The sequence below is a fragment of the Scophthalmus maximus genome, chromosome 6, assembly GCF_022379125.1.
Source record: "Scophthalmus maximus strain ysfricsl-2021 chromosome 6, ASM2237912v1, whole genome shotgun sequence".
Taxonomy (NCBI): domain Eukaryota; kingdom Metazoa; phylum Chordata; class Actinopteri; order Pleuronectiformes; family Scophthalmidae; genus Scophthalmus; species Scophthalmus maximus.
The window spans coordinates 27,343,787-27,371,307 of NC_061520.1; the positions used below are offsets into that span (position 1 = coordinate 27,343,787).

Sequence of the window (27,521 nt, forward strand, 5' to 3'; positions counted from 1 at the left end):
GACCTAAGACATCATGTCAAATATTTTTTTATAAAAAGGCCAGTGACTCCCTGGTGGAGCATATATGCTAAGGAGTGTTACCATCAACCATTCAATCCTTCCTATGATCATTACATATTGGCCCTCTTTGTCTTTAATCTCTGAAATATGCTCATATTGGAATTGATTCGAAATGAGAATGGCAGCCCCTCTTCTGTGTCCTGATCTATAAGAGGAGTAAAACACATGTTTAAATCCTCCTCTTCTCAATTTTGTATGTTCAATTTCTGTTAAATGCGTCTCCTGTAACAAGGCCACCTCCTCAATTTTGATAATATTTTGCTTCTCTTAATTGGGTTGAGTATTCAATTTACATTAAAGTAGATCACCTTTATTGTATTATTTTCCATTACCATTACAATGAAACACCTGAGCTTAAGGTCTTGAGTTTGTTTCTGAATGTTGGCGCTCGTTGTTTATGGCCCTGCCCTCGTCTGCCGCTGACCGTCCATGCCAGTCTGCTCCAGCAGTGTCTCAGGTGGTTTAAGCAAGGTAACCTGAAGCCCCTTCTCTGCCATCTCCTTCATTGCTTCTTCAGCCGTGTTGTAGATGCAGGAAAAAAGTCAGGGAAGGGTGTCTGAAAACGAATCCCACTCTCCTTCAGGAACTTCTTTGCTTCAGCGTACTCCTTTCTTTTCCTAAGAACATTTTGTGCATAGTCATTGTCCAGATTCATTTGTTTATTCTTCCAAATAAAACCCTTCTTCGTTCGTAGGATTTCCTTTTTCGTTTTGTAGCTCAGAAACTTAACGATAATGGATCTCGGGGGAGCTCCATCCCTTGGGGCGGGTCCAAGCGCGCGATGAGCCCATTCAATCTGGAGATCAATATCGTCTGCCAGGGATAAGTTATGTTTTAGCCTCTCTTCAACAAAATGTATCATCAACGGAGACTTGCTCTCAGACCCCTCAACCACGGAGTAGATAATAATATTATTTTGCCTGGATCTTCCAGGATCTTGGTCTGTTTGCCTTGCTTCTAGGTGAGTTTTTAGTTTTAGCTCCTCCATCACTTCTTCCACCAATTGCATCCTCTCTTCTGTTTGCTGATCTCTTCTTTGATTTCCTTGTTGGTGTTTGTTGTCTTGTTGGAAACTCTTTATCTCGGCGACAATGGTTTTCAGACTATCCTCTGTGTCCGCGTCGCCCTCTTTCCCTTTAGCATTAGCTGGCTAGCTACAGCTAGTTGGTGAAGACTCTCGGCTCCGGTTTTCACGTGGGTTGACTTTCTGTGCATTTTTCTTAGGATTTACTTTGCTCTGCCTGTCCGTCATTGACATCTTGCCCTTATCCTTCTCCCTAGATCAAGTTTAAATTGAGTTTACTAAGTTTAAGGGACAGTTTAGTCCTGGTTGTTGGGGGAGAATTCCTCTTATGCTGCCATCTTTGCTGCTGCCTGACCGGAAGTCCCCAAAATCCTCTTTTCAAGACGGTATCAGACGAAAGAGGCTATCCCGGTTTAAGAGTTGAAAGAAATATATGACATATAATATGACAAAATGCTACACTGCTCTGTGTCCTTTACAGACCTTAAGCCCTCATGTATTTATTTTTAAGGAGCGATTTGTTTTCACAGCAAAATCCACAAAACTGCTTGGATTTTCTTCTGCCAAATCTAACAGCTCCTTGATGAGAGTGAATAAGGACCCAGTTCTCCTGGGTGAACTTTAATAGCATGGAGACTGACCAAATTTACTACTGATGTTTACTACCTCAGAAATGTAATTAGACATTTCCTGGTGGTAAACATAGAGCAACATAAGTAAGTCAGCTAAACTACAACCGCAACATGGCACAACCGTCCTGATGCAAAGTAACTGAGATGGCTCAAGTCGTTTTGCTCAAATGCGCCATAACTGCTTATTTTTAGAAGTGACCTGAGACATTTGCGATACTGACTGTTGACTCTGATCTTGTGTTTGCTTCAGGGAAGATGATGATACATGAGCGAGCCGCTCCATCTGTCTGCAGTCTTACACACAGGTCACTGGACCCACTGAATCCAGACATTACAAAAAGGCAGTCTTCATACAAATTTTTAAATATTTGCTTTGACAAGGTAATTTTTGCCAACCACAAAGTAGATCCCAGGATTTTCATTGTGGTATAGGTACATATTTACAGAAAATAAGATAAGATATACCTTTATTCGTCCCACAATGAGGAAATTTGGGTATTACAGCAGGAAAGTGGACAGAAAAATATATAAAGAAATTTACAAAAAGGGGTTAGTATGTACAAAATTTATCAAAAAATGACATTAAATAAAAAACAAAGGTATATAAATACTATATACAGAGCAGTAGCAATAGTTGCACATGGAGACTAAATATAAATACTGCACAGTTAGTTATTGCACTTTAAGTGTATCCGTGAATTATTTCAGTGGTTGAGTCCTGTGTGTTTGTGTGTGTTCTATTTAGAGCAGTGCTGGTTGTACAGCCTCACAGCAGCAGGAAGGAAGGACCTGCGGTACCGCTCCTTCACACACTTAGAGTATACCTCTTTCACACCAAAATAACAGTGTAGACCCGGGTTTTTTAATCGGCAATTGGCCACTTTCACACTGCGAGCAGACCAGGGTCTGATGATCGTGTAGTTACAGGTGGCGGCCATAGATGGCAGTAGAGAGCGGCACGCTGTAAAACAAAGAAGAAGAACAGGTAGTAAACAACAAAAAGCATGGTAGCCAGTGAGCCGGTGGTCAACGTTACCTTATATCTTGTACTTGTCACTCTTTCAAAGTTTACAAACTCAGGGCAGTGTTACGAGCCAAGCCTGGCCCTAAGCAGGTGGCCATATGGGTTTTGAAGTCTGTGTGTGTACGAGAGAAGAATAATGTTGGCACTGTATGCTGTGTTTGTGTACGTTACTGCAGCCACAAGGAGAATGGGCTCTGCACATCATCCATGTAACCGACAGTTTATGGCCACTGTGTAATGAGAGACCGCCTGATGAGCGCGTGTATGTCCGCCGAAGGGTTGAAATAAAGTCCCCTGTTCTAAACCTCATCGGTGATCTGGATTGTGTTAGTTGTTAAACCAACGAGCCAAAGCTAGGCTAAGCGAGCTAGCTACACGCGAGAGGTCTCTTTGGCTCCCCAACCATGAATTAGCCCTCAGCTCATTTGGAGTCTGTATAGGCAGATCTTCTCAGAGCAACAGAACTGCGATTTTTGGTAATTAGTAGTCAATAAATGTATGCAACCCCTCCCAACATAAGTATTACCTTTTGATAATGTTACATGAGCAATCAATGCACCTTTTGGACACATTTAAGTTAAATGCACTGGATGTAATTAAATTGCCATTGCAGTCGTGTCACTCAACTTCAATAGCATTTTGGTTAAGTCAGTAAGATTATGTGACTATGCTTGAACATATTTCTGTCTAATGTTCATATAGTACATCCAACACATTAGCTTGTTCCACACATTTTAGTACTGGAGCATTTAGAGTACAAGTTTGATTCCAGTGCAGTTTTCTTTGAAGGCTTCAATAAATGTATTTTCATAATTAAAACACCTAGTGGTTGAATGCTAACATTAGCAGTTGTCTAACATTAGCAATGGGGCTAACAATATTTTGTCTTGCCTTAAAATATGTTCAAATGTCCCTTCCGATTTGAAATGTGACTATGGTGAATCTTTCAAGTTTCCTCTATGGGGCTGTGGCAGTGAAATTACCACACAATTTAAAGTAATGCTCTGTTTGATTTACTGTAAGTAAACTGCAGTGAAATCACCAAATGTGAGAAATAAATGTCACGTGGGAGAGCAGGAAGCAGGACCCAAATGCAGGATGTGTCAAAAAAGGATATTTAATAATAAAACAAACAACTCAAAAATCCAAACAAACACTGGAGCCAGGGGAAAAAAATCACAGTGAACAGACCGGGAGACAATCACAGTTACAGACTCTGGGTAAACAGCAGAAACAGACCGGGGAAGACAACAGGAACGGACGACTCAGGACAGACTGGGGGAAAAACAACTGACGATCAGCACAGAGACTAAATATACACACGGTGGGCAGGGCAAATTGAACACAGGTGAGACATATTAGGAACAGGTGCAGACAATAACAGGGGCAGGAGACACAGGAAAAACAAAGTGAACAGACACGAGACAGGGAAACAAGGAGTACAAAAACTAATTCAAAATAAAACAGAAAATACAAAACACGAGATCATGACACTTTGTCATTCTTATCTTGATGACATCATTATGAAACGGCGTCTGTGGAGATTATCATTCATCCAAGTCATAGTTGTCCATGAGGAACGGATCGGGAACAGCTGGACTTGGTTGTAGTTTCTTGAAAACATTTCATCTTCCTCCAAGTGAAGAAGGATGAGAACCAACAATTGCATTGGTTCTGGCGTACCATTCAAGCCAAACTAATGAATAGTCGGGCAAGTTCCATGTTCCATGTTCCCTGATGAAGGTAAAGCTTTAGATAAAAAAAGCCAGGAAGGAAAACGATGAGTTTCAGCCTCTTCAAACTAAAGGAAAGGGAAGAACCTGAAAAGCGTAATATGGGCACTTTAATAAAACAGTACAGCTGAATATGGCAATGTTTGTCATAATGAGGCAGCAGTGGTTTTCACCCCTCCGCCAAGGGCATAATTAACGGGGGGGACACAGGGGGACAATATTTATGTTCATTTTAATAAATTGTTAATTTTAGTTAACTATTCTGTGTTTTTATTTGCATTTATGCAAAGAATTATATTTTCAAAAGAAGCTACTTTTCCACCTTTTTTTGTAGTTGTATGTGGGTCCTTCAGAGTTCTAGCCTCATAAATTGTCAAAGTTCACCAGATCCATGGATTTAACTTTGAAATGTACAAAAATTTCTTCAAAACCCCCTAAAAGGTCTTATGCCCACCTACTATAGTGTCTCAAAATCCTCTTTGAAACACTAATGGACTGTTAGCTTGTACAAAATGAGAGATTCCTCTGATTTTTGTACCCTGGAAACAGTTGGCAATAATCTAAATATACATTCGGCAAAATGTGTAACAAAGGTCCAGTCATTTTAAAACAATTTTATGGACAAGTAATACCATTTTTCAGTTTTTGGGCTACAGTGATTTTTTTTCCTGATCACCAAGGCCTACAAAAAGACATTTCAAAAGCCAAAGATCATTACATTTTGCTGTATTTCTTTTTTGTAATATAATTTTGTTACAACCATCCATTTAATGAAGGGGATATATCAAAAGTATGCCTTATGTTCTACTTATCTGAAAAACTAAAGCCCGAGTACTGTAACTGTGTCCCCCTCACCTTTGAAGTCAAAATTCCACCCCTGCCTCCAGCACAACTTTATTTTCTGCATCAACTGAGTTGCAGTTGATGCAACCAAGCTCATGCGTGTCCCTTCTACCTCTGTTTCTCCTCCAGATTGAAATCTGGGACACCAAGGATGCAAGATTCGGAATCCAGCTTCCACTGATAAGGATTCCTTCCCTTGTCTTCTAGCAGCCTCTATCCCTCTTCCCCTCCATTCTGCTCCTCCTCTTCTCTCCTCAACATTATAAATATGTTATGTCATAGACCACAGGTGCTACTGCGAACTTAAAAAAAAACAACAAGGACAAAAGATGATTTTTGTACAGTGACTGTTTTTGTTCAGCTTTCTCTTTGTACATGACAAGCTCTGATCCCAGGAAGTAAAAAATTAAACATGTATGTAAATGAGATGTTTCTATGGAAACTGGTGTTATTTTGTGTCATTTTCCTGATTGAGCAAATTGAGAACCAGGAAAATGTATTTTGCAAGCGAAAAATAATTTAGTTTGAGCGAATAAAAACTACTCTCATGCAGTTTTATTCATGTACACTAACAAATTCTGGCTCTGCGCACGGTGTTCACTAACAAGGACACCGCCTCCACGTTTGGAACAACAATGATTTTATTAAGGTTTGAATATTGTGCTGTGGGAGAAAAGAGGGGGGGAGGGTCGAGGGATGAAGGGATGAGGGAGGAAGGAGTCGAGGGATGAAGGGATGAGGGATGAAGGGTCGAGGGATGAGGGATGAAGGGTCAAGAGATGAGGTTAGAGGGATGGTCGGATGAGCTTAAATACTTTCTGTACGGAAATGATCAGAGTTTGAGGCGTGGCCCTTGTTCCCGAACTTAGTTATCAAACTTCATTTCACTAACAAGGACCACGCCTCCAGGTTTGGAACAACAATGATTTTATTACGGTTTGAATATTGTGCTGTGGGAGAAAAGAGGGGGGGAAGAAGGGGGTCGAGGGATGAAGGGATGAGGTTAGAGGGATGGTCGGATGTGGGATGGATGGTAATGAGAAAGGATGGAACCGGGGATGTGAGACTCTGGATGGGGGTGCAGTCTCTTCGTTGAGGTTCTGGAAAACTACCAAAAGAGCTTCAGATGGACAGTTGCATGTGAGCATTTCTGATGTCCTGTGGGTCGTTACATATGTAAGCGAGGTAGGCTGTGGATGACCAGAGCCCAAGAATTTTAATCACGTGATCCGGGATTCCCTGCTTGGAGGCGGAAGAAGCAGCTCCGATTCTAAAGGAATGCCCGGAAAATTACTCGGGGGGATTCCGGAACCGTGGAGGATCTGGCGTAGTTGGTGATGGAACCAGAAAAGAGTGGCGGCTTGGCCTGACTCTGATGTAGACTCGTATAGTAGTGTCATAGCCTACCCTACTGTAGCGTACAGTACGTCTAGTGACGGGAACGGGATGTTTGGAGAGGTGTGGAAAGCTTTGAAGCTGCTCCAACCGGTCAGATACGATGAGAGTGTGTGGGGAGCGATGCTGCTGAGGATGGCGTCTTGGGAAATGGTGGCCAGATGTTCTAATTGTTGGGTTAGTTGAAGATGGTGGCTGAAAACGGTGGGACCGGAGCTGGAAGAGGGTCGGAGGCCGGCGCCAATTGTCTGAATTTCTGGAATGAGAAACGAGAGAGTGAGTCAGCTATGGAATTTTTATGACCTGGAATGTGGAATGCTCTGACAAGGAACTGGTTCTGGGCAGTAATCAGGGTGAACTGCATGATGTCTAGGCATTGAGATTGTTCCTTATGGATGATGTCAACTGCTGCGCTGTTGTCGGAGTAGATGGCGATGGTCTTTTTTGACCACTCGTGCCCCCATAGAAGGGCTGCGATGATGACTGGGTACATTTCCTAAATTGTTGAGGAAGGAGAAAGTGAAGCGAACTCGGAGGGCCACTTGGCTGCGAACCATCTGCTGGCGTGATATCCGCCGAAGCCGATTGATGGAGCTGCGTCGGTGAGCAGTTGGATGTCGTCTGTTTTTGTTATTTGGTTGTCTTAAAAGAAAGAGATGCCGTTCCAGGAGGAGAGGAATTGATGCCACAATTTGAGCTCCATCTTCCAAGCGCTGTCTAGCGAGACGTGGTCGTGGAGGGATGCGACGGAGGCGGCGATGGAAAGGAGGTGTGACAAAAAGGATTGACCTTGGGGAATGATGCGGATTGCAAAGGAAAGGTGGCCCAGCAGTGAGAGAAGTTGCTTTTTTGTGCAGCTGGGGGCCAGGGCCAAGTCCAGGATCAAGGACAGGTAGTCGTCAGTTCTGACCTGCGGTCTGGGGAGGCGGAACATAAGATGTCTCTGTACAGGGAGAAAGAGAAAGTGAATTTGGCGGCTGTGAGCTCCTTGGATCGTGATGGAAGTGTTTCTTTCAATTGTAACGGTCCAAAAATGGTTTTCAGTTCCCTGGGGATGTGGGGATTGCATGACGATGGGTGAATTAATGTAGCGAGGTCAACGTAATTACCGACGAGGATATGTTGCCTGATTGAAGTTGGTACGGGGGATGGTCTGGCTAGTGCTGTGGCTAGGGTGAAATTGTTCTGTGGAAGAAGAAAATTGGGGAAGCAAGGGTAGGCTATGGGTGGAGCTGAGGGAACAGTAGCTGTGTTTTGTGGAGGATGGGCTAGGTTGGGGGTAAGCAGATGCAGTAGGAAGTAGAGGATAGTAGCCTGCGGAACTGTTGAGGGTTGTCGGGGCAGGCTGAGTGTTAGAATAGCAGCTGAAGCTGCAGGGTTAGGAAAGGCTGAAAGAGAAGAGGAAAGGATGGAAGGATGGAAGGATGCATGTGCTCGGGTAGTTTGTGGCTGAGGGAAGACGAAATAGGGATGAGGCTGGTGTGAGGGGGGGAGAGTTTGGGAAGGATCGAATACGACCTGGCCCGTGAGGTGGGCTGAAGTGGAAGGCTGGTCGTTGCGGGATGAATAATACGCCGTGACGTCGTCGCCGATGCTGCGCGCCTGGTGCAATGAACCCGGAAGTGCTGTGGAGGACGGGAGAGGTGTGATGGCGTCTGGTTATGATTCGGACAGGAGGTTGAAAGGTTTGCCTTTTTTTCAGAGCGTTGGAAAGTTATTTTTTGTCTGCGGAGTGCGGCTCTCAGCCTACCGATAGTCCAGTCTGCTATACTTAGCGATGGATAACGGCTTGAGTGTGGCCGAGTCGAGCTTGGGTCCTAGTTGCCTCGCCTGTCGTGCCGGCTCCTGGAGCGAGCCAGGGAGATTTTTCTGGGAGAAGGGTCGCCTGTGGGACGTCGGAGGCGAGGTCTTCCCCTGCTGCCTCGGAGGTGTCGGGCGACGACGTTGGAGTTCCTGGAGGATGAGCGCTCTGGAAGACCGGGTTGGTGTATATGACAGATCGTAAACGGGGAATCTGGCGGGGTGGAGGAGACTCCGGCTCTTCGGTGGGTTCCGGGTCGTCCTCCAAAGGGTCGGTGTCGGTCGGACGGGGTTTAGCTGGAGTTTGAGGTCCATGCTGTTGAAGGTTTGAAGTTTGTCAGTCTGTGCTTGTCGCGCGAGAGCTGAGTCAAGGAGGGAGGAGACGGAACAGGTGAGCTTAAATACTTTCTGTACGGAAATGATCAGAGTTTGAGGGGTGGCCATCGTTCCCGAACTTAGTTATTAAACTTCATACACCGTAGCTAGCTGGATCACAGTGTCACGTTAATATGGTTTATTTAAACATGGAAATACATTTATTGAGCACAGAATAGATATTTATTCGCTCAAAAGAAATAATTTTTTGCTTGCATATTATTTCTCTTACAGATATATAATTTTTTTGCATGCAAAATATAATTTTGTGCTTGCAAAATATATTTTCCTGTGCTCCGTATCTCAATTTGCTTACTCAGGAGAGAGACACAAAAACAACACCATAGGAAACAGGTTACAAAAAGACAACTGAGGACTTTTTTTCTGCTGTACATAAAACAGCTTCAAGACGTGGAAACATCTTTCACATTTATTGAGCACTGTCCTGTCAACACTACACAACCGAACAAGGCAGAGCGATGTCCCATCTGTCCTCACATACTTAAGGAGTTTTATTGAAGTTTATTCCCAAAAAATAAAATAGTTCATTGAAGTATGCCCCCTCCCTCCCTGTCTTCTCCAGGGGTCTGGGTTTTGATGGGTTTTGATGGGTTTTGATCGTAAGTCGTCCACCAAGACGAGCCCTGCATCTGCATCTCCCTCAGGCTCAGTGTTGCCAACCAATTTTCAGGGCAATTGCTATTGGCTAGCCGATTTGTTGCTAAAAGTTGATAAATGGCGTGATATTGTGCTATTCGGTCTTTACAGAATGGCGTGAAATTGCATAATTACATAGAATACATAATGCCTTTAGGGTTAGAAATTTACTGACCAGCTCTGTGAAAATATGATTTGTTTGTTTATTATCACATACTTTTATAATAATGTTAAAACCACAAAGATTTTTTTAACTTCTTATCTCATTGAACTGCTGCTGCAAAAATGACTCCTGCTGCTGTGTGAATTTTAATCTTTAATCTTTTTGTGCATTTAAGCATTTGAGTCATGTGTATGAAGTTAAATACATTTTAAAACAAGCTAAATTTGCTGGGGTAGTCGAAAAGTTGCTAGATCTTGCAACAAAGCTGCTAAGTTGGCAACAGTGCTCATGCTTGTAAAGAAGAGGCTTCCGCTGGACGCTCAGCAGGGCTCAGAGTCTGTTCAGTCTGTTCAGTCTGCTGCAACAGCTGACAAGCTCAGACCCAGTAGAGACTTTCATCAATACCACACACACTGCACTGTGCCGCTTCCCGTCTTTGATTCCTCACGGGATTTCTATAACAAGAAATCAATGTTTTCAGTGCCCGCAGATCATCACTACGTTTCAGGAAGACTCAAAGTCTTTCTGAAACTAACCCAGTAGCTGCGTGTGTGTCCTGATACTCTACCATGCACATATTTTTGGTTCAGTCTAGATTTTAAAAAAGCCAACTTTCTATTTTTACAGTTCAGAGGGGTGTGGATCACCTTCAAAAATAATGTGAGACTGTGGTATCACACTACTTCTGCTTCTGGGCTAATTAACGTCAAGATGCAGAACTAGATGGGAATCTAGTGTGAAAAGTTTTTGGGATAGTTTGTTTATTTGTTTAAATATTAATTATATTTTTGTGTGTTACACTGTGTCAGCAGTATTGGTGGGATCACAAGTGCAAACACTGACATTTAAGCTCCATCAAAAAGTATTTTGTCCATCTCAAAGAATCCAGCGGACTCACTTTGACACCAACAAACTGTTTCCTCTTGGTGTCTCTTTTATTAGCTCTCTGCCCACAAAGAAATTATTTCTTCTCTTATACTGTGTCATTAAATTGTGCCAAATCAAGATATGTGTATGGTGGTAAGGTAAGTCTATTAGATGAGATGATGGTTGTCGAGAAAGTCAAAGGACAGAAAGACAGAAACTTCTGGATTAATCAGTAGGATCATATAAATATTGACTTTGAATCTATATTTATTGACTAAGGGATTAATCACACAATATACATATTTTTTCTTTGGAGGCTACCAACTGGACAGATATATATCTATATATAGATATATATCTGTCATATATATCTGTCATGTCTGTCAGCGTACAGTCAGGGAAGGTAAAAGAGCAACTGGAACATACTTTCTTCTTGTTACCGGAATTGAGTGGACAAACATACTAACTGTTTCAATCCGTGTGCGTGGTACTTGATTAGACTGATTTGGTTAAAAATATATCTGTGTGTGAATCAGTACAAAACAGCAAGGTAATATATTTTCTGGATGTGCACATATTTACGCCAGCATTGGCTATAGCAGGAGACATGGGATAGGAATTCAATTCAGATACATTTTATTTGTATGGCGCCTAATCACAACATACATTATCTTAAGCCACTTTACATAGTGAGGTCGAGACCTCACAATATTATGGAGAAACCCAAAAGTTTCCACAATGAGCAAACACTTTGCGACCGTGGAGGAGAAAAAAATCCCTTTTGGGGGAGAGAGGAGAGACCAGGAATAGCTATGTAACTTTTGTTTTAAACTCTGTCAGACTGGTTCTTATGATGACAATACTAATACTGACACTTATAGATGAAATGACATGATTGGAAGACATGTATTGTTATAGAATCAGTTACTTGATATGGAAGAAAGCAGGTTGACAAGAATAGAAATATTTGTCAGGGATAAACAAATGAATGGCTCGTTGTCTGAAGACATGTGTATGTAGATCAAAGGACTGTGGGCTGACAATATGCGGACTAAACCAAAACTGTACATTTATGATGATAAAAACTGAGTATGGTTCACATTTCTATATTGTTTATAATCTGTCTAAAAAGCAAAGATCTATGTGCCCAGCTAAGATCAGGTATTTTACCATTTTACCATCATGGAAACTGGATGATACATAAATGTATGAGAAAAGCAAATTTGTCTGAATGATGATTTTTTTGCTCTCCCTTTAATTGTGACCTGAATTGTGAGCATTGTCTTCCCCCCCTCCACATTTTGTATGAAGAAAAAAGTTGCAACAAAAGATACACAGGTGTGTGTCGTTCTAAACTAAATCCAGTTGTCAGTTTCTACACACATCAAGGATAAATGAAACAAACAGGATGCAGCTGAATACAGACTGTGTCACAGTCAAAGCTCTGAATACATTTTTAGCAAATTACACATTTAAGTTTTTTGATTTTTAATACATTTGCAAAATCAGGGAAAAGTGGCCTACCCAGTGTTTTTAAGTGGACTTGGTGGTCTTTAGTAACTCAAATCTTTCCCAAACATCATCCATATATTCTCAAATGGATCACCAGGTTTCTTTTCCTCGGAGGACGAGCTGCTTGTCCTTATTCTGTTTTTGTTGTTGTTGTTTTTTAAATCAGGTCACTGTGAAAAAAAAACTGATCGAGTCAAATCTGATGGACAGAAGCATGCTGACACCAATATATTAGCCCCAATGGAAACAAAATTCAAGGGGGAAAAAATGAAAACCATGAAGAGTGGAAAAATGTCTGTGTCAGTTACTTTCATTTAACTCAAATTGTGCTGGTCATGATGTTTTGGCTCATCCTGTATTTTCTTGTTTATTGTAATATGCACTGGGTACTTTCATTCTTTTAGTTTTTATTATGCTAAGTATTTTATGAAATTCTTAACCCTGTATATTATTGTTTTTTTTTAATGATGGAGATTGGCTGTGGTCTTTGAAATGTGATTGAACTCTTGATATAACATAAAATAAGTTTGTGCAATCTGCCATGGATTTGCTTCAGGTTAATTTGGTCCTTGGGAACAGTTTTCAGTGTTTGCGGGGGAAGTGTGAGCATGTTCTCCTCCGGTGAGACCTGCTCTTATCACGGGAATGTCTCTCTGCGGGTTGCTGGTTGCCGATGTGCTCAGTGGATCACATTTAAAGATCGCTTGACCCGATGAGAATGAAGACCTCCAAGCGCTGACGGGCCTCCTGCTCTCTGTGTTTTCACCCGGTGGGACGAGCCACTGCCCATCCAACATGCCTGTTCAAGTGCCCGCTCAAATCAGCGGCCGAATGGCTGCTGCCTGCAGGAGCAACAAACACAGAGGGAAAACTTTTCCACCTGCTTTCTGGATCTCATTCACAGCCAATGCGAAGAATCGAAGACTCAGGAGCATGGGTGTAGCACCAAATTCTGGGCCCCATACATAAGCAGTCTCTGTGGGCCCCCCACAGCTATGATGAGGGTTGCCAACTTTGTCACTATGAAATAAGGGGCAAAAGGTGGCCTGCTGGGGTATTGTTTTAAGCCATTTGTCATACTGATAGCTAATCTAATTAAATATGAATACATAACTATCATGCCTTAGCGACATACGGGAGGTTTAATAATAGTTAATTGTTAATTTACAGCAGGTATATCCAGAACTGGCCCTGGCAATATTGTCGCCCTAGGCAAGATTTTTGATCAGAGCCCCCCCAACCACCAAGGTGTTTACCGCACATTGTTTAATTGCAGCACATCATGATAGCAGACAGTGTTCATCATACTGTCAACTCGTAACTGACAGTTCAGGTGGCGCAGTTTGTCTTTTTTTGCAATTAAAAGTGTTCAGGGCTGAGCTAGAATTTGGACCCAAATTGCAGACGACCAGACTCAATGAATGTTTTAACAGATTTAATAGTCTTTCAAGCAATAGAGGGTGACGGGTGAGGGTGGTGACGTTGAGCAGTTAGGTAGAGGTGCAGGAGCAAGGCAGCGAGAGTTGGGCAATGGTTTTGTGACTGATTTCCAGGCTTGGGCTGAGTTCCATGACTGTCTGCTTACACCTGGCACTTCTGCCTCAGAAGCAGAGCAGAAGGATCAGAGAAGCGAAATCAGCTTCGGTAAAATCACCAAACAAGATCTAAACAGAGAAGAAACTGTCCGACTGTTTTATCATGTTCGAAACAAAACAATCTGGTGTCTAGAAGTCGAAGAGTCACAGCTTTAATTCATGAGATAACGAGCTTGATTAGGAATCGGTGATCATTCTCAATTGTCATGATCAACACTGCTGCTGTCGCCGTTGTATCAGTCAGTAGTTGGCTCAATAAATGGGACAAGGGAGGACACGTATGAGACAAATCATTAAGGCCCAATATAAGGGACGTCCCTGCTAATATGGGACAGTTGGCAACCCTAAGTGATGCTGATTAATTTATGATAGTGTTTGTGTTCTAATAGTAACTAGCTAGCTAACTCTTACTGTATTCAGGTAGTAAAAGTTTGTTAGCCAGCTAGCTAACAATAGCAGCTGTGTCAATCTAAGCTAGGTAGCTGCTAGCTAGCTGTCGTAGTATGAGTTTGCTAATAGCTAGCCATGTTTCTTTATAAAGAAATTAATGAACAGTTGTTTTCCCATGGTTTGTTTTTCCTCTCTTTATTTTCCCTCTTTTCTCCTCTGGGACCCAGACTTTACTGTCTTGTGGGGAAGGTATTCCAAAGTCACCAGTGAGTAAATTAGCTGACAGATTCTCATGCTGTTGTAATAGGCAGACTTAACCAAATTTGCGCCTTTTGTAAAGGGTGAGACGGACCTCAGAGATGCGTCGCTATTTTTTGCAATACATAGTTCAGTCTCGCAACCAATTTTAAATGTATGTTATGACACTAATTACTTAGAAAACCTTCATTACAAAAAAAAAAACTTTAATTCAAAGCTTTTTAGCCCTCCACCCTTGGGCCCTGGGTAGTCTGTCTGTGGTGCTTGCTTCTGGTGGACACAGACAACTGATGCTACATCATTAATACTAAAATAAGACCAAAACTGATAATTAGTGTCCTGAAACAGGAGAAGGGCTGAGGGAGCCAGGAATGATCCAGTACAGCATTCAGAACTGGTAAAGAAATTAAAAATAAAAGAATATTAATTGATTCTTGTAATTGCTGATAAAACAGCATATCAAGAAAAACCCTGTGCCTTTGAGATGGCACTGTAATCTCATGAATAACATCAAATTTTATAATTTAATTGGGGAATACCCCAACTTTTTTAGTAGTGGGAGCTGGAACTTGGTCGTGGCTCAACACCAATAGTTCTTTCTCTTACTTTCTCTTCTGTTCTCAACTGCACCCAGACATGTGTTTTTTTTTATCCTGGTTAGACCCATTTATCTTTTCACCAGATTCTACTGAAATGTTAACAATTTTTCCATTCTGCTGGATGAAAGGAGGCAGTAAAACATCCTTGGGTCCCGCGTACACTGTCATATAGGTCAGATCTACAACGACACATTGCATTGTTTTCCTAAAACAAATGAAACTGAATGAAACACAGTCATCTTACTGCCTGAACTGCAGCAACGTGTGCAAAACAAGCAGAGGTGAGGGAGCCAGGAATGATCCAGTAAAGCATTCAGAACTGGTAAAGAAATTAAAAATAAAAGAAATATTATTTGATTCTTGATATTGCTGATCAAACAGAATATGAAGAAAAACCCTGTGCCTTTGAGATGGCACTGCAATCTCACGAATAACATCAAATTTTATAATTTAATTGGGGAAAACCCCAACTTTTTTAGTAGTCGGAGCTGGAACCTGGTCATGGCTCAACACCAATAGTTCTTCACTTACTTTCTCTTCTGTTCTCAACTGCACCCAGACACATGTAGGTTTTTTTTATCTTGGTTAGACAAATTAATCTTTGCACCAAATTCTACTGAAATGTTAACTTTTTTCCCATTCAGCTGGATGAAAGGAGGCGTCAAAAGTGCAGTGTTTTTCTAAAACAAATGAAACAGAATTTAACAGTTATCTTACTGCCTGAACTGCAGCAACGTGTGCAAAACAAGCAAGCGATCGCCTCGAATGACACGTCAAAATGGTAGTTTTCAAAATACATTACCATCATGATTATTTTATTATCAAAAGGCATTACATCTCTTGCTTCTTAAATCTTTTGTAGGGGAACAATTGAAATAGTTACTACTATGATCTGTGTAAAAAATAAAACAGAACCAACAGAATGATCTTAAAAAAAAAGTGTCTGGTTTTTTGGAGGAACTCAGGAAAAGACCCAATGATTAGCTTCCAAAGATGGTCACTCAGACCCTAAAAACAAATATCATGCGATAAATTCAGTGTACTACATTTGCTCCATACAAGTCTATATCACATTTCTTTCTATACAAGTAAACACAATCATAAATATTGTCCTATTTTGTGTGGATCTCTTTCATTTTAAGGTGCTGGTTAATTTTGGGTCACAAGTGTTTTTTTCTTTTTTTATCTGTCAAACATTCATATAACATGAGTACCCTTGTGTGTGGGTGGGGTGTGGGGGCTGCTGTAGTGGTAGTTGTGGCCCAGTCACATTACTGTAGCCTCGGTCCTTTGACGTCCTCCACACAAACGTGGTGGTTTTCCTCATTAAGCTCCAAAAACAAAGTCTTGGAGGAGAGTGACTCCTGCCGTCAGCCTTTCATTGCTCCAGGGACCAGGCGCTTAAATGCCAGTCAGTCTGTGACAAATAAAAATACAGCATTCTGTGGAAAGGGAGGCAGCTCTCACAGGAGAACTTAGCAGCTTTTTAAAAAATCTAGGTTTTATAAGCAATATAAACACTTCCTCAGGGATACCTTTGCCCAGTTTTCCTCGGTGTCACACGGAATGCAATGGATTGGACAGAAGAAAAAAAATATATATATATTGAAAATCCTGCTGGATAAAAACATTTTATATAATAAGCCAACTTTATTTCTAAGATACAATGTTTTTATCCTAGAAATAAGGTTGAATTATTCACCCCTTATGTTGTTCCTGCATTCCATCACATAACATGATCTGAATGAATTTGGAGAAAAACATCACAGATTTGATTTGAGATGATGAGATGAATGCAGCCGTATGCAAGGAACATAACTGGATTTCAAATTTATTGGAAAACAAAAACAAAAAACAAAACAAAAACAAGAATGCAGCACCATGAATCATAAGACCTGTATGTCTCAAGTACAATAACAGAAGTCTACAGTGGATCAGTCCTAAAGTGAATCAAAAACAGTCCAGTGGGGATGAGAGAACTGGAGAGAATGAAAAAAACAACCCAAACAGAATTGTTTCATGTTTAGTGAAAGAACATGGAAGCTGGTAATCATATGGAATGACCCAATAAAAGGAAACGCCCCTCCTCCCCATCGCTCTATCGTATCTCTAGAACAGATGATTAACACGTTGCCTCGGCTTGCATCATTTCCCCACTTTTCCAAATCAAACACTTACTTACTGCAACACAGACTCATATCTCAGCATTAATCCAACCTGGGTGCATGACAACAGGTACGGCTTTTTATAACTTTGTACATTTATGTGGAGGTTTTTTACTTTCTGACATTAGAAAGCTTGTTTGCACAGTCCTGGAACACTGGGGACAATTTAGTGTGTGTCAGTGTGAGAGAGAGAGAGTGTGAGTGTGTGTGTGTGTGTGTGTGTGTGTGTGTGTGTGTGTGTGTGTGTGTGTGTGTGTGTGTGTGTCAGTCATCCAAATCGCTTTTCCACTGATTCCATAATGATGTCCAAAGTCAATGATTAGCTTTGTGCAGAATGTGGTCGTTTGTTTGTTTTTTCTGAAAATAAGGAAAGAAAACGCAGAAAATAAAAAAAGGAGAAATCCGTAAAGAAGTCCTTGCTCCTCTTAGGTCTGTACATTTACCCTTGTCACGCTCCCTGAGCCCCATTTCACCACAGCTTCAGGGGTTGAGGGGGTGCGCAGCTTCATACACACTCACACGCACGCACACAAACACACTTGAACAAGGTCCTAAAAGCTTCCTGACTGTGTCCTTACTCCCGGTCCCTGGAGGGGGGAGTGCTGGAACTGGCTGAGGCCTGTCCCTCGCTGTGGGTAGTGTGTCGGTCCCGAGGCCGACAGCAGCCTGGAGCTGGCCTGCAGCGTTGCCTGGCCTGGGCTACCTGACTTCAGGCTTCGGGACGTCTGCTGCTGACCCCCTCTGGAAGTCAGGGTGCTGGAGTCTATTTTAGTCTGCCCATGGGCCCTGGATCCCGGGGAGGGGGCCCCTGTCAGGACACTGCTGTCCAAAAGGCTTGCTTTTAAGTGGCTGCTGCCATAGCCGTGGCCTCTGTCCACATTACCGCTGCCACTCTGCTGGTGTAGAGACCCTGCTGGTGGCCTGGAGTCTGAGGATGAGGTGGGGGTAGGGGAATGACTGGGGTAGGAGGATGGAGGGTGGTCCTGGGACAGTCCAGGGTGGGAGGAGTGGCGAGCGTAGAAGCTCTGGCCAGATGAGGGACTGTAGGAACCCCGGAATGGAGAGGTGGAGGTCTGCTGGCGGAGCGACGGGCTGTCGGTCTGCCGGTGGCTTTCTGATGACTGAACACACAGACCCACACACTTACTACTCTGTGACAATGCAAAATGCAGGTCTTGATACCATTGGACAAAACTAGATGGAATCTGCACAGACTGACAGTGAGTTTCATTTAGAGAATGAGTGAATGTCCATCTAGTGTTTGTGGGTGTGGAACTGAAATAATGTAAATATTCAACAGTGATTCGACAGGGGGTATAAAGCTTCTGTATTTTTTTTACCAGGAAGGTGGATATTATAGTCCTTTAAGGAAAGTGCAACTCAGAAATCACATTTGAATGTTGTAGGTCTGAAAATGCTAATGGTTTCCATATGGCTTATGTGCACCATTGGCAGGGCATCATGGGTAACCTTGATTCAAAATCCTGCCAAATGCATTCACGATGTGATCATCATGCACTGGTCTCATTAACAATAACATTATTCAAGTCTTGAACACAAATAACTATTATCATTGTCACCAACACTGGTGCTTGTGTGTGTGCAACTACCTGGTGTGAGTACACAGAGGGACTGTATCTGTGTGGACTCTTCATGGGAGAAGCCATGGACGCTGCCTGCATCTCATATCGATCTGCATCTGAAATCGCAGAGAGGTGGATCAACTCCAGCGCTAGCCAAGTTCCGAAATGTATTTCCTTGAATCTATAATTTGTTCTTATGGCTTTGATCCCTCATGTTTCTAATGTCTTCTTACCAAATTCCTTCTCTGTCGAACCGTCACTCATCTTGTAGATCCGCTCCATCTTGATGCTTCTTAGCACTCGCTCGAGAACACCCTGGCCCTCCCTGAGACGTTCGACAGTAGTGGGAACCATCCTTAGAGAAAAAAAAAACAAATCCAAAGATGATGCTCAGCATCAGGAACTACTCAGGAAAAGGATCAGACAGCTTGACAGGTAATGTGACATGTAAATTCAATTTAGTGAGCCATCACTCTCAGGCCTCTCACCACTGGTTGTCCTGGCGCCTGGGCTGCCCTGATGGGACCTGGTGGTCCGGAGGACTGACCTCCTCTATGTGTGGGATGGGGTTGGTGTGCACTGAGGAGGAGTAGGAGCTGTGTGGGGAGGCGGCGGGCTGCATCTGCAGATGGGAATGGACATGATGGGAGTCCTGGCTGTAATGGGAGCCGGGCTGGATGGGGGTGCCTCCCAGAGAGGAGCTGCTGCTGCTGACGGGCTCTGTGTCGCGACCGCTGCTCTGTTTCCTTTTACGGTACTCCAGCAAAGACACCTGAGGCAGCAGAGGGAGGAGAGGTGCTATTAAACAGCTGCAGTTGAACGCCGGACATTGACACTGATGCTGGGCCGCTGACTAAATCACATCAATCACCAAAAACTGCACTGAGTTTTGGGCAGACCACATGCACGACACCAGAGATGACTCACCTGGAAACAGTTTTTATCACTATTCCATACGACAAAAAAAACACCATCACCATGGAAATCCCCATTGACATTAAAATGACACTTTATGCATTTTGGCTTGGTTCCTTTCCATGAATATATTTGCAGCCATGAGAAAGACTTAAATAAAACAGAGTGTCGATCACTTTATGCATCCTGAATGCACTGTTAGTAACATACAGCATCTGAAGCTTGGACGAAAGAGCAGGCAACTTTGAACGCACCACGCCATGATGCAACCACGCTGAAACAACAATACAAAACACTCAAGTCCACAGAAAGTTCGAGCACACACACAACATTTAGACACACCTCGACTCTTCATAAATGAAAATGAGGGCACTCATCCCAGCTTGTCATGAAGGAGGCGGGGTGGGAGGGGCGGGGGGGGGGGGGGGGGGGGGGGGGGGGGGGGGGGGGATGACCAGGCGGTCAGATGCTGACATGAATGACTTGTCTGAATCTTTGTAACAGCGCAAGATTTCATACAGGGCAGACTGTAGAAGGCAATACAGTGAGGAGGACTGGAAATCACTACCCAAATGCCACATGTTTTTGGTACCTCTTACATGCCTGACGTAAAGAGTATTTCTGTTATCAAACTTTTTTTTCCGTGAGACAATTAACAGGTTAGAATCGGATTGGTTGATTGTTCCAGAACTTTGAACCCGTTTAAAAGGAAAACTGAGTTTTATTTATGTATGTATGTGTCTATGTATTTTCAAGAGAAAACAAAGACAAATGATTAGCCATCCAACTCAGTTAATATTTTACAGTTTACTGACTTTATTGTATTGTTGTACCTTTATTGTATCTTGTTGTACACTATCTTTCTCTGTCTTTACGTAGAGTTTAAGCCACAAACAGATCATTCATCTCTCTGGCAGATGCATGAGCTTATTTACAACCGAGATGATCTGCTCGGAGAGGTGGTCACAACATAAGATCTCAGCAGTTACTATGGTGAGTTCAAAGTTGTTATAACTGCTGTTGACAGTATTTCTATTGTGTTAAATGGGAATTTAACTGTTAACACCATGTGAGGACGACTGCTAATGGCACCTTGGAAAACCCTACAAGGCACTGGTGGGAGAGCATGATGTGTTACTTTCACCAAGGAAGTTATGTTTTCACCCCTGTCCATTTGTTGTTTGTTTGTTTGTTGGAACAGATTTTCACAAATTTGGTGGAAAGGAGGGATATGGGCCAAAAAAGAAACCTATCCATTCCTGGTGGATGCAGGAATTCTTTTTTTAACACTTTCTTTGCTTACAGTGGAGCTGGACAGATCACTGATCACAGTTTGGAAACCATGGATGAGATGGAGCAAAGACACATGGGCTTCATGTCGTCATGAACCATCGGCCTCTTGTGCTGAAGGCAATGATGATTGTCTGAACTGAATGTAAGTCTGGAGGAGGGAAGGGGGGGTGGGTTGTTGTATGCAGATGCAAAGAAACAATATTTACATGCACACTTCTAAAGATGTAGTTGTAGGGAGAATATTCACCATATTTTGTACTGGCTTGTATTCACTTCTTACAGCTATAGCCTGGTAATCTGGCTTCCCTGTCAGCAGACTAATGGCATGCTGGTTGGCCCTCTGCCTTGGAAGAAAAGTGGAAGAGAGACTTGGCAGAAAGTGTCAACTAACAGCGAGGGGGAGGAAGGGGACTGAGGGAGAGGGAAGGGAAGGTCAAAGCTACAGAGTGGAAATCATTTCAGATATACACAAAAAATGATTATATACGTTCTGTTTAATTGCCTGCTGCTTGTGGATTTGTCCACCTGACTCAACGGACCAATTGATATATTTAAGACAAAGTCAATGGGCAAACACAGAGCAAGGGGAAAAGCACATCATGACGTTTGGCTTTTCAGTTTGGATATATCACACTAAAAAGTCATTTGAGTTTGAGAAGAATGGAAGAAACTCCTCAAGATTTACCTAAAAGGTTACCTAATAAAAACCCTGTTCACATTCTCAGCATTAAAATTCGGAGAACTTGCCTTCCTCTTTTGGGGTGGGTTGCTGGTGTGAGGAGGTGTGCCACTGTCTGGATAGCCTCCCCCGTAATGAGGCTCACCGTAGGGTGACATGGAGCCAGGGCCCATATCTCCCATCAACCCCTGGCCACTTATGGAACTGTGAAAGGACTCTGCAGGGGAAAAGCCTCCTTCTGACAGGGATTGGCGGCAGTCGGGGGCCAGGGAGTTCCCCAAGTTTGCATTGAGGGGCGAGCAAGTGTATATGAGGTTGAACTCTGTCCTGAAGGCCTGCTCCCTGTTTTGAGGGTTTAGGTCGGAGGAAGGACAGGACACAGGGTTTAGGGAGCTGGTCCCTGCAGTTACTGGACCCTGGGAATCTGGGCCTGAGGTGCATCCAGGTAGGGACAGGTCGTCTGAGGTCATGGCCACAGGGCTCTCCAAGCTGGAGGGGAGTGAAAGGTCTGGAAACTGAGGCCGGTGGACTTCAAAGTCTGTCTGAAGACATGGCTGAAGGATATAGAAATGGAAGGACAAAATGAATCAGAAAAATTGGAGTAACCAGTCGGCAATGTTCACATTAGCACTTAGTGGCAGAGAGATGGGAACATACCTCAGGTGAGATGGACTCTGGCCGGTGAACAGGAGAAGCCTCAGGGGATGATATGTTCTAAAGAGAAAAGCCAAGGCTGTTAGAAAACTTCAGTGGCCAACACAAGGAGTGTTGAGTACATCGACAGAAAATTGATTCTATTGGTGTTTTGATGTTGAGGTTTAGCAGCTCTTATCAATGGGTTGAATCCAAATCAAATTTTTATGTCAAGCACCAAAAGGTTCATCTACAAACAGCATTTTTTCCTCAGTGACAAACTGCTGCATGGAAAAAAAAAATGTGGAATAATGAACAACACTGGGTAAACTCACAAGCAGGTTGGTTTAACTGAATTGAATCATATTACATACAATATACTCACATATTACTGAATGTCAGTCTGTTGGGTTCATGTTTAGCCACAAGACCAAACAAACCAGGGTGACTGACAGAGACCAAACGCACAGCCAAGGACGAGAGCCAAGATTTTCATTGACGAGTTTTTATAAAGTAACTCTGAATCGGAATCTTCTCCTACACTGTGTTCATGTGGGATTCATGTGCCGTGCCAGACTGGCAAAGTTGGGTAATACTAGATTTGGGCGTCACAAATATAAACATGTGTAATGTGAGTTCTGACAGACAAGTGTCTTAAACTGTATCTGTGGATGTAGCTGTGCAGGTGGTTGTGCACTTACTTCAAATTGCAGCGGTGTGTTGCAGCGGCTTGCTGGCAGCGAGGGCATGGGTGAGTAGGTCAGGCCATTGGGCAGCAAGGAGCCACAGGGGGTGTGGAGCAGCGGGTGGAGGGAGTCCTCTGGGAGTGGCGGTGTGATGGGTGACAGCGGGCGAAGCAGGTTGTCTGGGGGTGCTGGTGTCGTCTCTGCCATACACTTCGAGAGACGCTTTTTAAACGGGGCATTGAGCTCTGTGATTTAAAAGACAAAGACAGAATAAAGACAGTTGTTTTATTATGATCTACAGTGGCAAGAACAAGTAAATGAACCTCTACTCCTAATAGGTTCACATACATTTCTGTCATTGTATAAAGATCCATACAGTGCATACGGAAAGTATTCACAGCGCTTCACTTTTTCCACATTTTGTTATTTTACAGCCTTATTCAAAATGTTTTTTTTTAATGTTTGCAAATTTATTAAAAATTAAAAACGAAGAAATCACTTGTACATAAGTATTCACAGCCTTTGCGATCAAGCTCAAAATTGAGCTCAGGTGCATTCTGTTTCCACTGATCATCCTTGAGATGTTTCTACAGCTTAATTGGAGTCCTGTGGTAAATTCAGTTGATTGGACATGATTTAGAAAGGCACACACCTGTCTATATAAGGTCCCACAGTTAACAGTGCATGTCAGACCACAAAACAAGCATGAAGTCAAAGGAATTGTCTGTAGACCTCCGAGACAGGATTGTCTCGAGGCACAGATCTGGGGAAGGGTACAGAAAAATTCCTGCTGTTTTAAAGGTCCCAATGAGCACAGTGGCCTCCATCATCCGTAAATGGAAGAGGTTTGGAACCACAAGGACTCTTCCTAGCGCTGGCCGTCCCTCTAAACTGAGTGATCGGGGGAGAAGGGCTTTAGTTAGTGAGGTGACCAATATCCCGATGGTCACTCTGACAGAGCTCCAGGGTTCCTCTGTGGAGAGAGGAGAACCTTCCAGAAGGACGACCATCGCTGCAGCACACCACCAATCAGGCCGGCCTGTATGGTAGAGTGGCAAGATGGAAGCCACTCCTTAGTAAAAGGCACATGGCAGCCCGCCTGGCGTTTGCCAAAAGGCACCCGAAAGACTCTCAGACCACGAGAAACAAATTTCTCCGGTCTGATGAAACGAAGAAGATCGATGTCTTTGGGGTGAATGCCAAGCGTTATGTTTGGAGGAAACCAGGCACTGCTCATCACCTGGCCAATACCATCCCTACAGTGAAGCATGGTGGTGGCAGCATCATGCTATGGGGATGTTTTTCAGCGGCAGGAACTGGGAGACTAGTCAGGATTGAGGGAAAGATCAATGCAGCAATGTTCAGAGACATCCAGGAAGAAAACCTGCTCCAGAGCGTTCTTGACCTCAGACTGGGGCGACGGTTCATCTTTCACCAGGACAACAACCCTAAGCACACAGCCAAGATATCGAAGGAGTGGCTTCAGGACAACTCTGTGAATGTCCAAGAGTGGCCCAGCCAGAGCCCAGACTTGAATCCCATTGAACATCTCTGGAGGGATCTGAAAATGGCTGTGCACCGACGCTCCCCATCCAACCTGATGGAGCTCCTGTAAAGAGGAATGGGCGAAACTGGACAAAGATAGGTGTGCCAAGCTTGTAGCTTCATATTCCAAAAGACTTGAGGCTTAAATTGCTGCCAAAGGTGCCACAACAAAGTATTGAGCAAAGGCTGTGAATACTTATGTACATATTATATTTTTGTTCTTTATTTTTAATAAATTTGCAAACATTTAAAATGTTTTCATGTTGTCATTATGGGGTATTGTGTGTAGAATTTTGAAAACAAAAATGAATTGAATCCATTTTGGAATAAGGCTGTAACATAACAAAATGTGGAGCGCTGTGAATACTTTCTGTATGCACTGTATATCTTTTTCCACCTTTGGTGCGGCTCCAACAAATCATCCAGCGTTAGGTATGTACGTACCACTGGACAGGGGGTTGGGGGTGGATCTGCTACTGGTACTTTGCTGGGAGGAGGTGGACTCTGTGCCGTCCTCCATACTGGCTGAAAAGCTTTCATCCTCCACCTGCTTTATCCATCTCTGTGTCAAAAAAACATGTCTGGTTAAAAACAAAAACTGACCTGTTTAGACTTCAAGACTATAAGGCTTATTTAGGTTTCACATTGAAAAAACTCCAAGATTAGACAGCTTTAAATTGGATTATTCCAGATTAAACACCAAATGCAAATACACTTAAGATAACCATATTTGCATTTATTTTATATTCATATACGTTAATCTCTTTCTAAAGCCTTGCAGCTTCAATCACCTTTTTGTAGCAGCCGTAAGTGCCGTCCATTTGGAGTGGGCGGGGCCTACGTCTCTCTGGGTTGAAGGGGGAGCCGAAGCGGACGTAGTGTCTGGGTGTGGTGCAAATGAGCGATGAGTGGGAGAGGCCTGGCAGCATATTGAGGGTGGTGGCTAGCACCGTAGGGTCAGTGGTTATCCGCAGCGGGCGCTCAACAGGCACCTCTTGCTGGACCTTCTCCCCGCCAGGGATCTTGTCATTCAGCCACTCGGTCACAAGGTACTGATTAAACAAAATAACATTTGATTGGGAAAGCCTGATTTGACCACAGAACAACAAAAATCAATTACAAACATTTTCTCCAATGTATTCTTACCTTCTTGGTTTTGGGGTAGCGCAAATTGCCTCTATTTATGCAGTTTAGACCCTGACCTTCTCCATCTAGTACATGACCCCCCAGACCACTCTCTCCGTGGCCCTGTTCGCCACTATATGGACCTTGAGATCCCTCCTCGTCCAGTGCAGCCCCTTGCTCAGCTGATGACGGCATTGCCGTCAGCGCCGCGGCCGCAGCAGCTGCCGCTGCCTGCTGGGCGAGGGCTTGACGCTGCCGCCGGGCCCGTTGCGATGAGCTTGACCGGTACCGAGAGATCCGACTTTTCGGCCGAGGCTTGGTAGGTCTTGCAGGTTTTGGGGGAGCAACTGGGGTAGGAGGGTAGGGTAATGACGTCTTTTCTTCTATAGATGACGCTTCCTGTAACAGAAAGTATGAGTTGGGTGAATTACAAAGATGCAACGTCAAGACACCCAATTGAATATTAACAGACAGAGGAGAAACAATTTGTTATTTCTCACTGACCATGACATAGGAAGTACGTCGTGTGCTGACCCCAACTCCAGTGCCGTGGGGTGGCGCAGTGTTCCCTGTTGGGTTTCCTGCCCCCTCCTCAGTTTCCACTCCATCCTCCTTTAGCTCTGTTCCTCCCACTTTCCTTCGCCTCCTTTCCAGGCTGTTAAATGTCTACATGAACAGGCAGAGGCATGAGATTTGAGTTACGCAGGTAGCGTCAGAGAATTACCTGAAAGATTTTGTCTTTTGAATGACTGATGGTGAGAGAAAAAATTTGTAAAACGCCATACTCTTTTACTGGAGATGGTGACCCCATTTTCATCCACCTCACCCTCCTCTCCCTCTTCCACCTTCAACTCATCCAGCAGTCTCTCCTAATTGCACATGCATAGGCAGCACATTAGGAAAACATCTTACCCAACATTGAGTTTAAGCTACTGTATGCATTTTTAAAAACTACAAGCCCAGTTATTTGTTTTACTTTACTGTACCTTTGTTGCCACATTAGTATTTGATTGAGTGTATTCTAAAGTCATCATTGGTGTGATATCTATCTATCTACGCGTACACACACACCTCTGCATCACTTGTCCCTTGCAGTTCTTTGGCCTCCTGCTGCTCATCAGGGGTCTGGTTGCTATCGCTGACCCGGCAGCCCTCCATTTCCCTCCTCCGAGCCTTTCTCCGCCGTGTCTCAGCACCAACCAAAGGAGAGGGAGGCAGCAGGGAGGGGGGGCACAGGAAGCTCTCTCTGGGGCTCAGGTTGTGCTTTTGCACTGGGCAGTTGTGGTTGCCCTTATGGCAGGCACAGTCCACTTTGTAATTACTGTCGGTTTGTTACCAAGAGAGGAGAAGATTAGACTGCAAGCCAGTTTTCAGAGAAAACAAAACTTTACACCTCATACCAACATGTGTTGTATTCATATTATCTACTGAATGTTTCTAGAAAGGAAAATTACCACTCTTTGTTGTTGCTGTGTGAAGGGATTATTTTAGTGTCTGGTTAAGAGGGTTAAAAGGTGCATTAGGATCAGTACTGACCAGCTATTGAACTCGTAGTCAAATCCAATGGTGACCTCAGTGTCCTTTGTGATTTGGCTGACAGCGTAGATGCACAGATGGATCATACCCTCAGCAATCATGTGCCGGACCTGTGGAAACAGTATTTGGCAAAAACACCACCCTGAAGAAACTCTGTATCACACTTATATAAGTATAAATAAAAGATTCATTATTGACATGTAATCAAATTTAAGAAAAGCTAAGGGGCCGACCTCAGCGTTGGGTGTACAGGACCTCCTGATGAAACGTGCGTCATTTCCAAAGGTACGTGCATCAACACAAATCTCTACATCGTTAAATTTTGAGTAAAACAGCACAAAGGGGTAGGGTCTGGAAAAATATGAATAGAATGATATTAATAACAGGAACTGGTTTATTAGTCCCAAAATAGAAAACAATGGACTTTGAGGATG

At 43.3% G+C, this 27,521-nt stretch overlaps 1 protein-coding gene across 11 annotated transcripts in view; it reads right to left on the reverse strand.

The window, feature by feature from the left end:
• Nucleotides 1-16,742: 16,742 nt before the first annotated feature.
• setd5 (SET domain containing 5) overlaps nucleotides 16,743-27,521 on the reverse strand; it is a 35,175-nt gene continuing 24,396 nt past the window's right edge. For 9 of the 11 annotated variants that reach the window (XM_047332970.1, XM_047332969.1, XM_035630222.2 and 6 more), the window contains 16 exons: nucleotides 27,321-27,438; nucleotides 27,088-27,197; nucleotides 26,623-26,872; nucleotides 26,337-26,420; nucleotides 26,056-26,217; nucleotides 25,573-25,950; nucleotides 25,218-25,478; nucleotides 24,871-24,988; nucleotides 22,897-23,126; nucleotides 22,220-22,276; nucleotides 21,631-22,116; nucleotides 21,131-21,223; nucleotides 19,164-19,447; nucleotides 18,909-19,030; nucleotides 18,703-18,791; nucleotides 16,743-18,213 (listed from right to left, as the gene is read on the reverse strand). In XM_047332970.1, coding sequence (XP_047188926.1) covers nucleotides 17,644-18,213; nucleotides 18,703-18,791; nucleotides 18,909-19,030; nucleotides 19,164-19,447; nucleotides 21,131-21,223; nucleotides 21,631-22,116; nucleotides 22,220-22,276; nucleotides 22,897-23,126; nucleotides 24,871-24,988; nucleotides 25,218-25,478; nucleotides 25,573-25,950; nucleotides 26,056-26,217; nucleotides 26,337-26,420; nucleotides 26,623-26,872; nucleotides 27,088-27,197; nucleotides 27,321-27,438 — 3,412 coding nt within the window. In that variant the 3' untranslated portion in view covers nucleotides 16,743-17,643. The remainder of the gene's footprint in view (nucleotides 18,214-18,702; nucleotides 18,792-18,908; nucleotides 19,031-19,163; nucleotides 19,448-21,130; nucleotides 21,224-21,630; nucleotides 22,117-22,219; nucleotides 22,277-22,896; nucleotides 23,127-24,870; nucleotides 24,989-25,217; nucleotides 25,479-25,572; nucleotides 25,951-26,055; nucleotides 26,218-26,336; nucleotides 26,421-26,622; nucleotides 26,873-27,087; nucleotides 27,198-27,320; nucleotides 27,439-27,521) is intronic. The other 2 variants (XM_047332974.1, XM_047332971.1) reach the window with 1 other exon arrangement.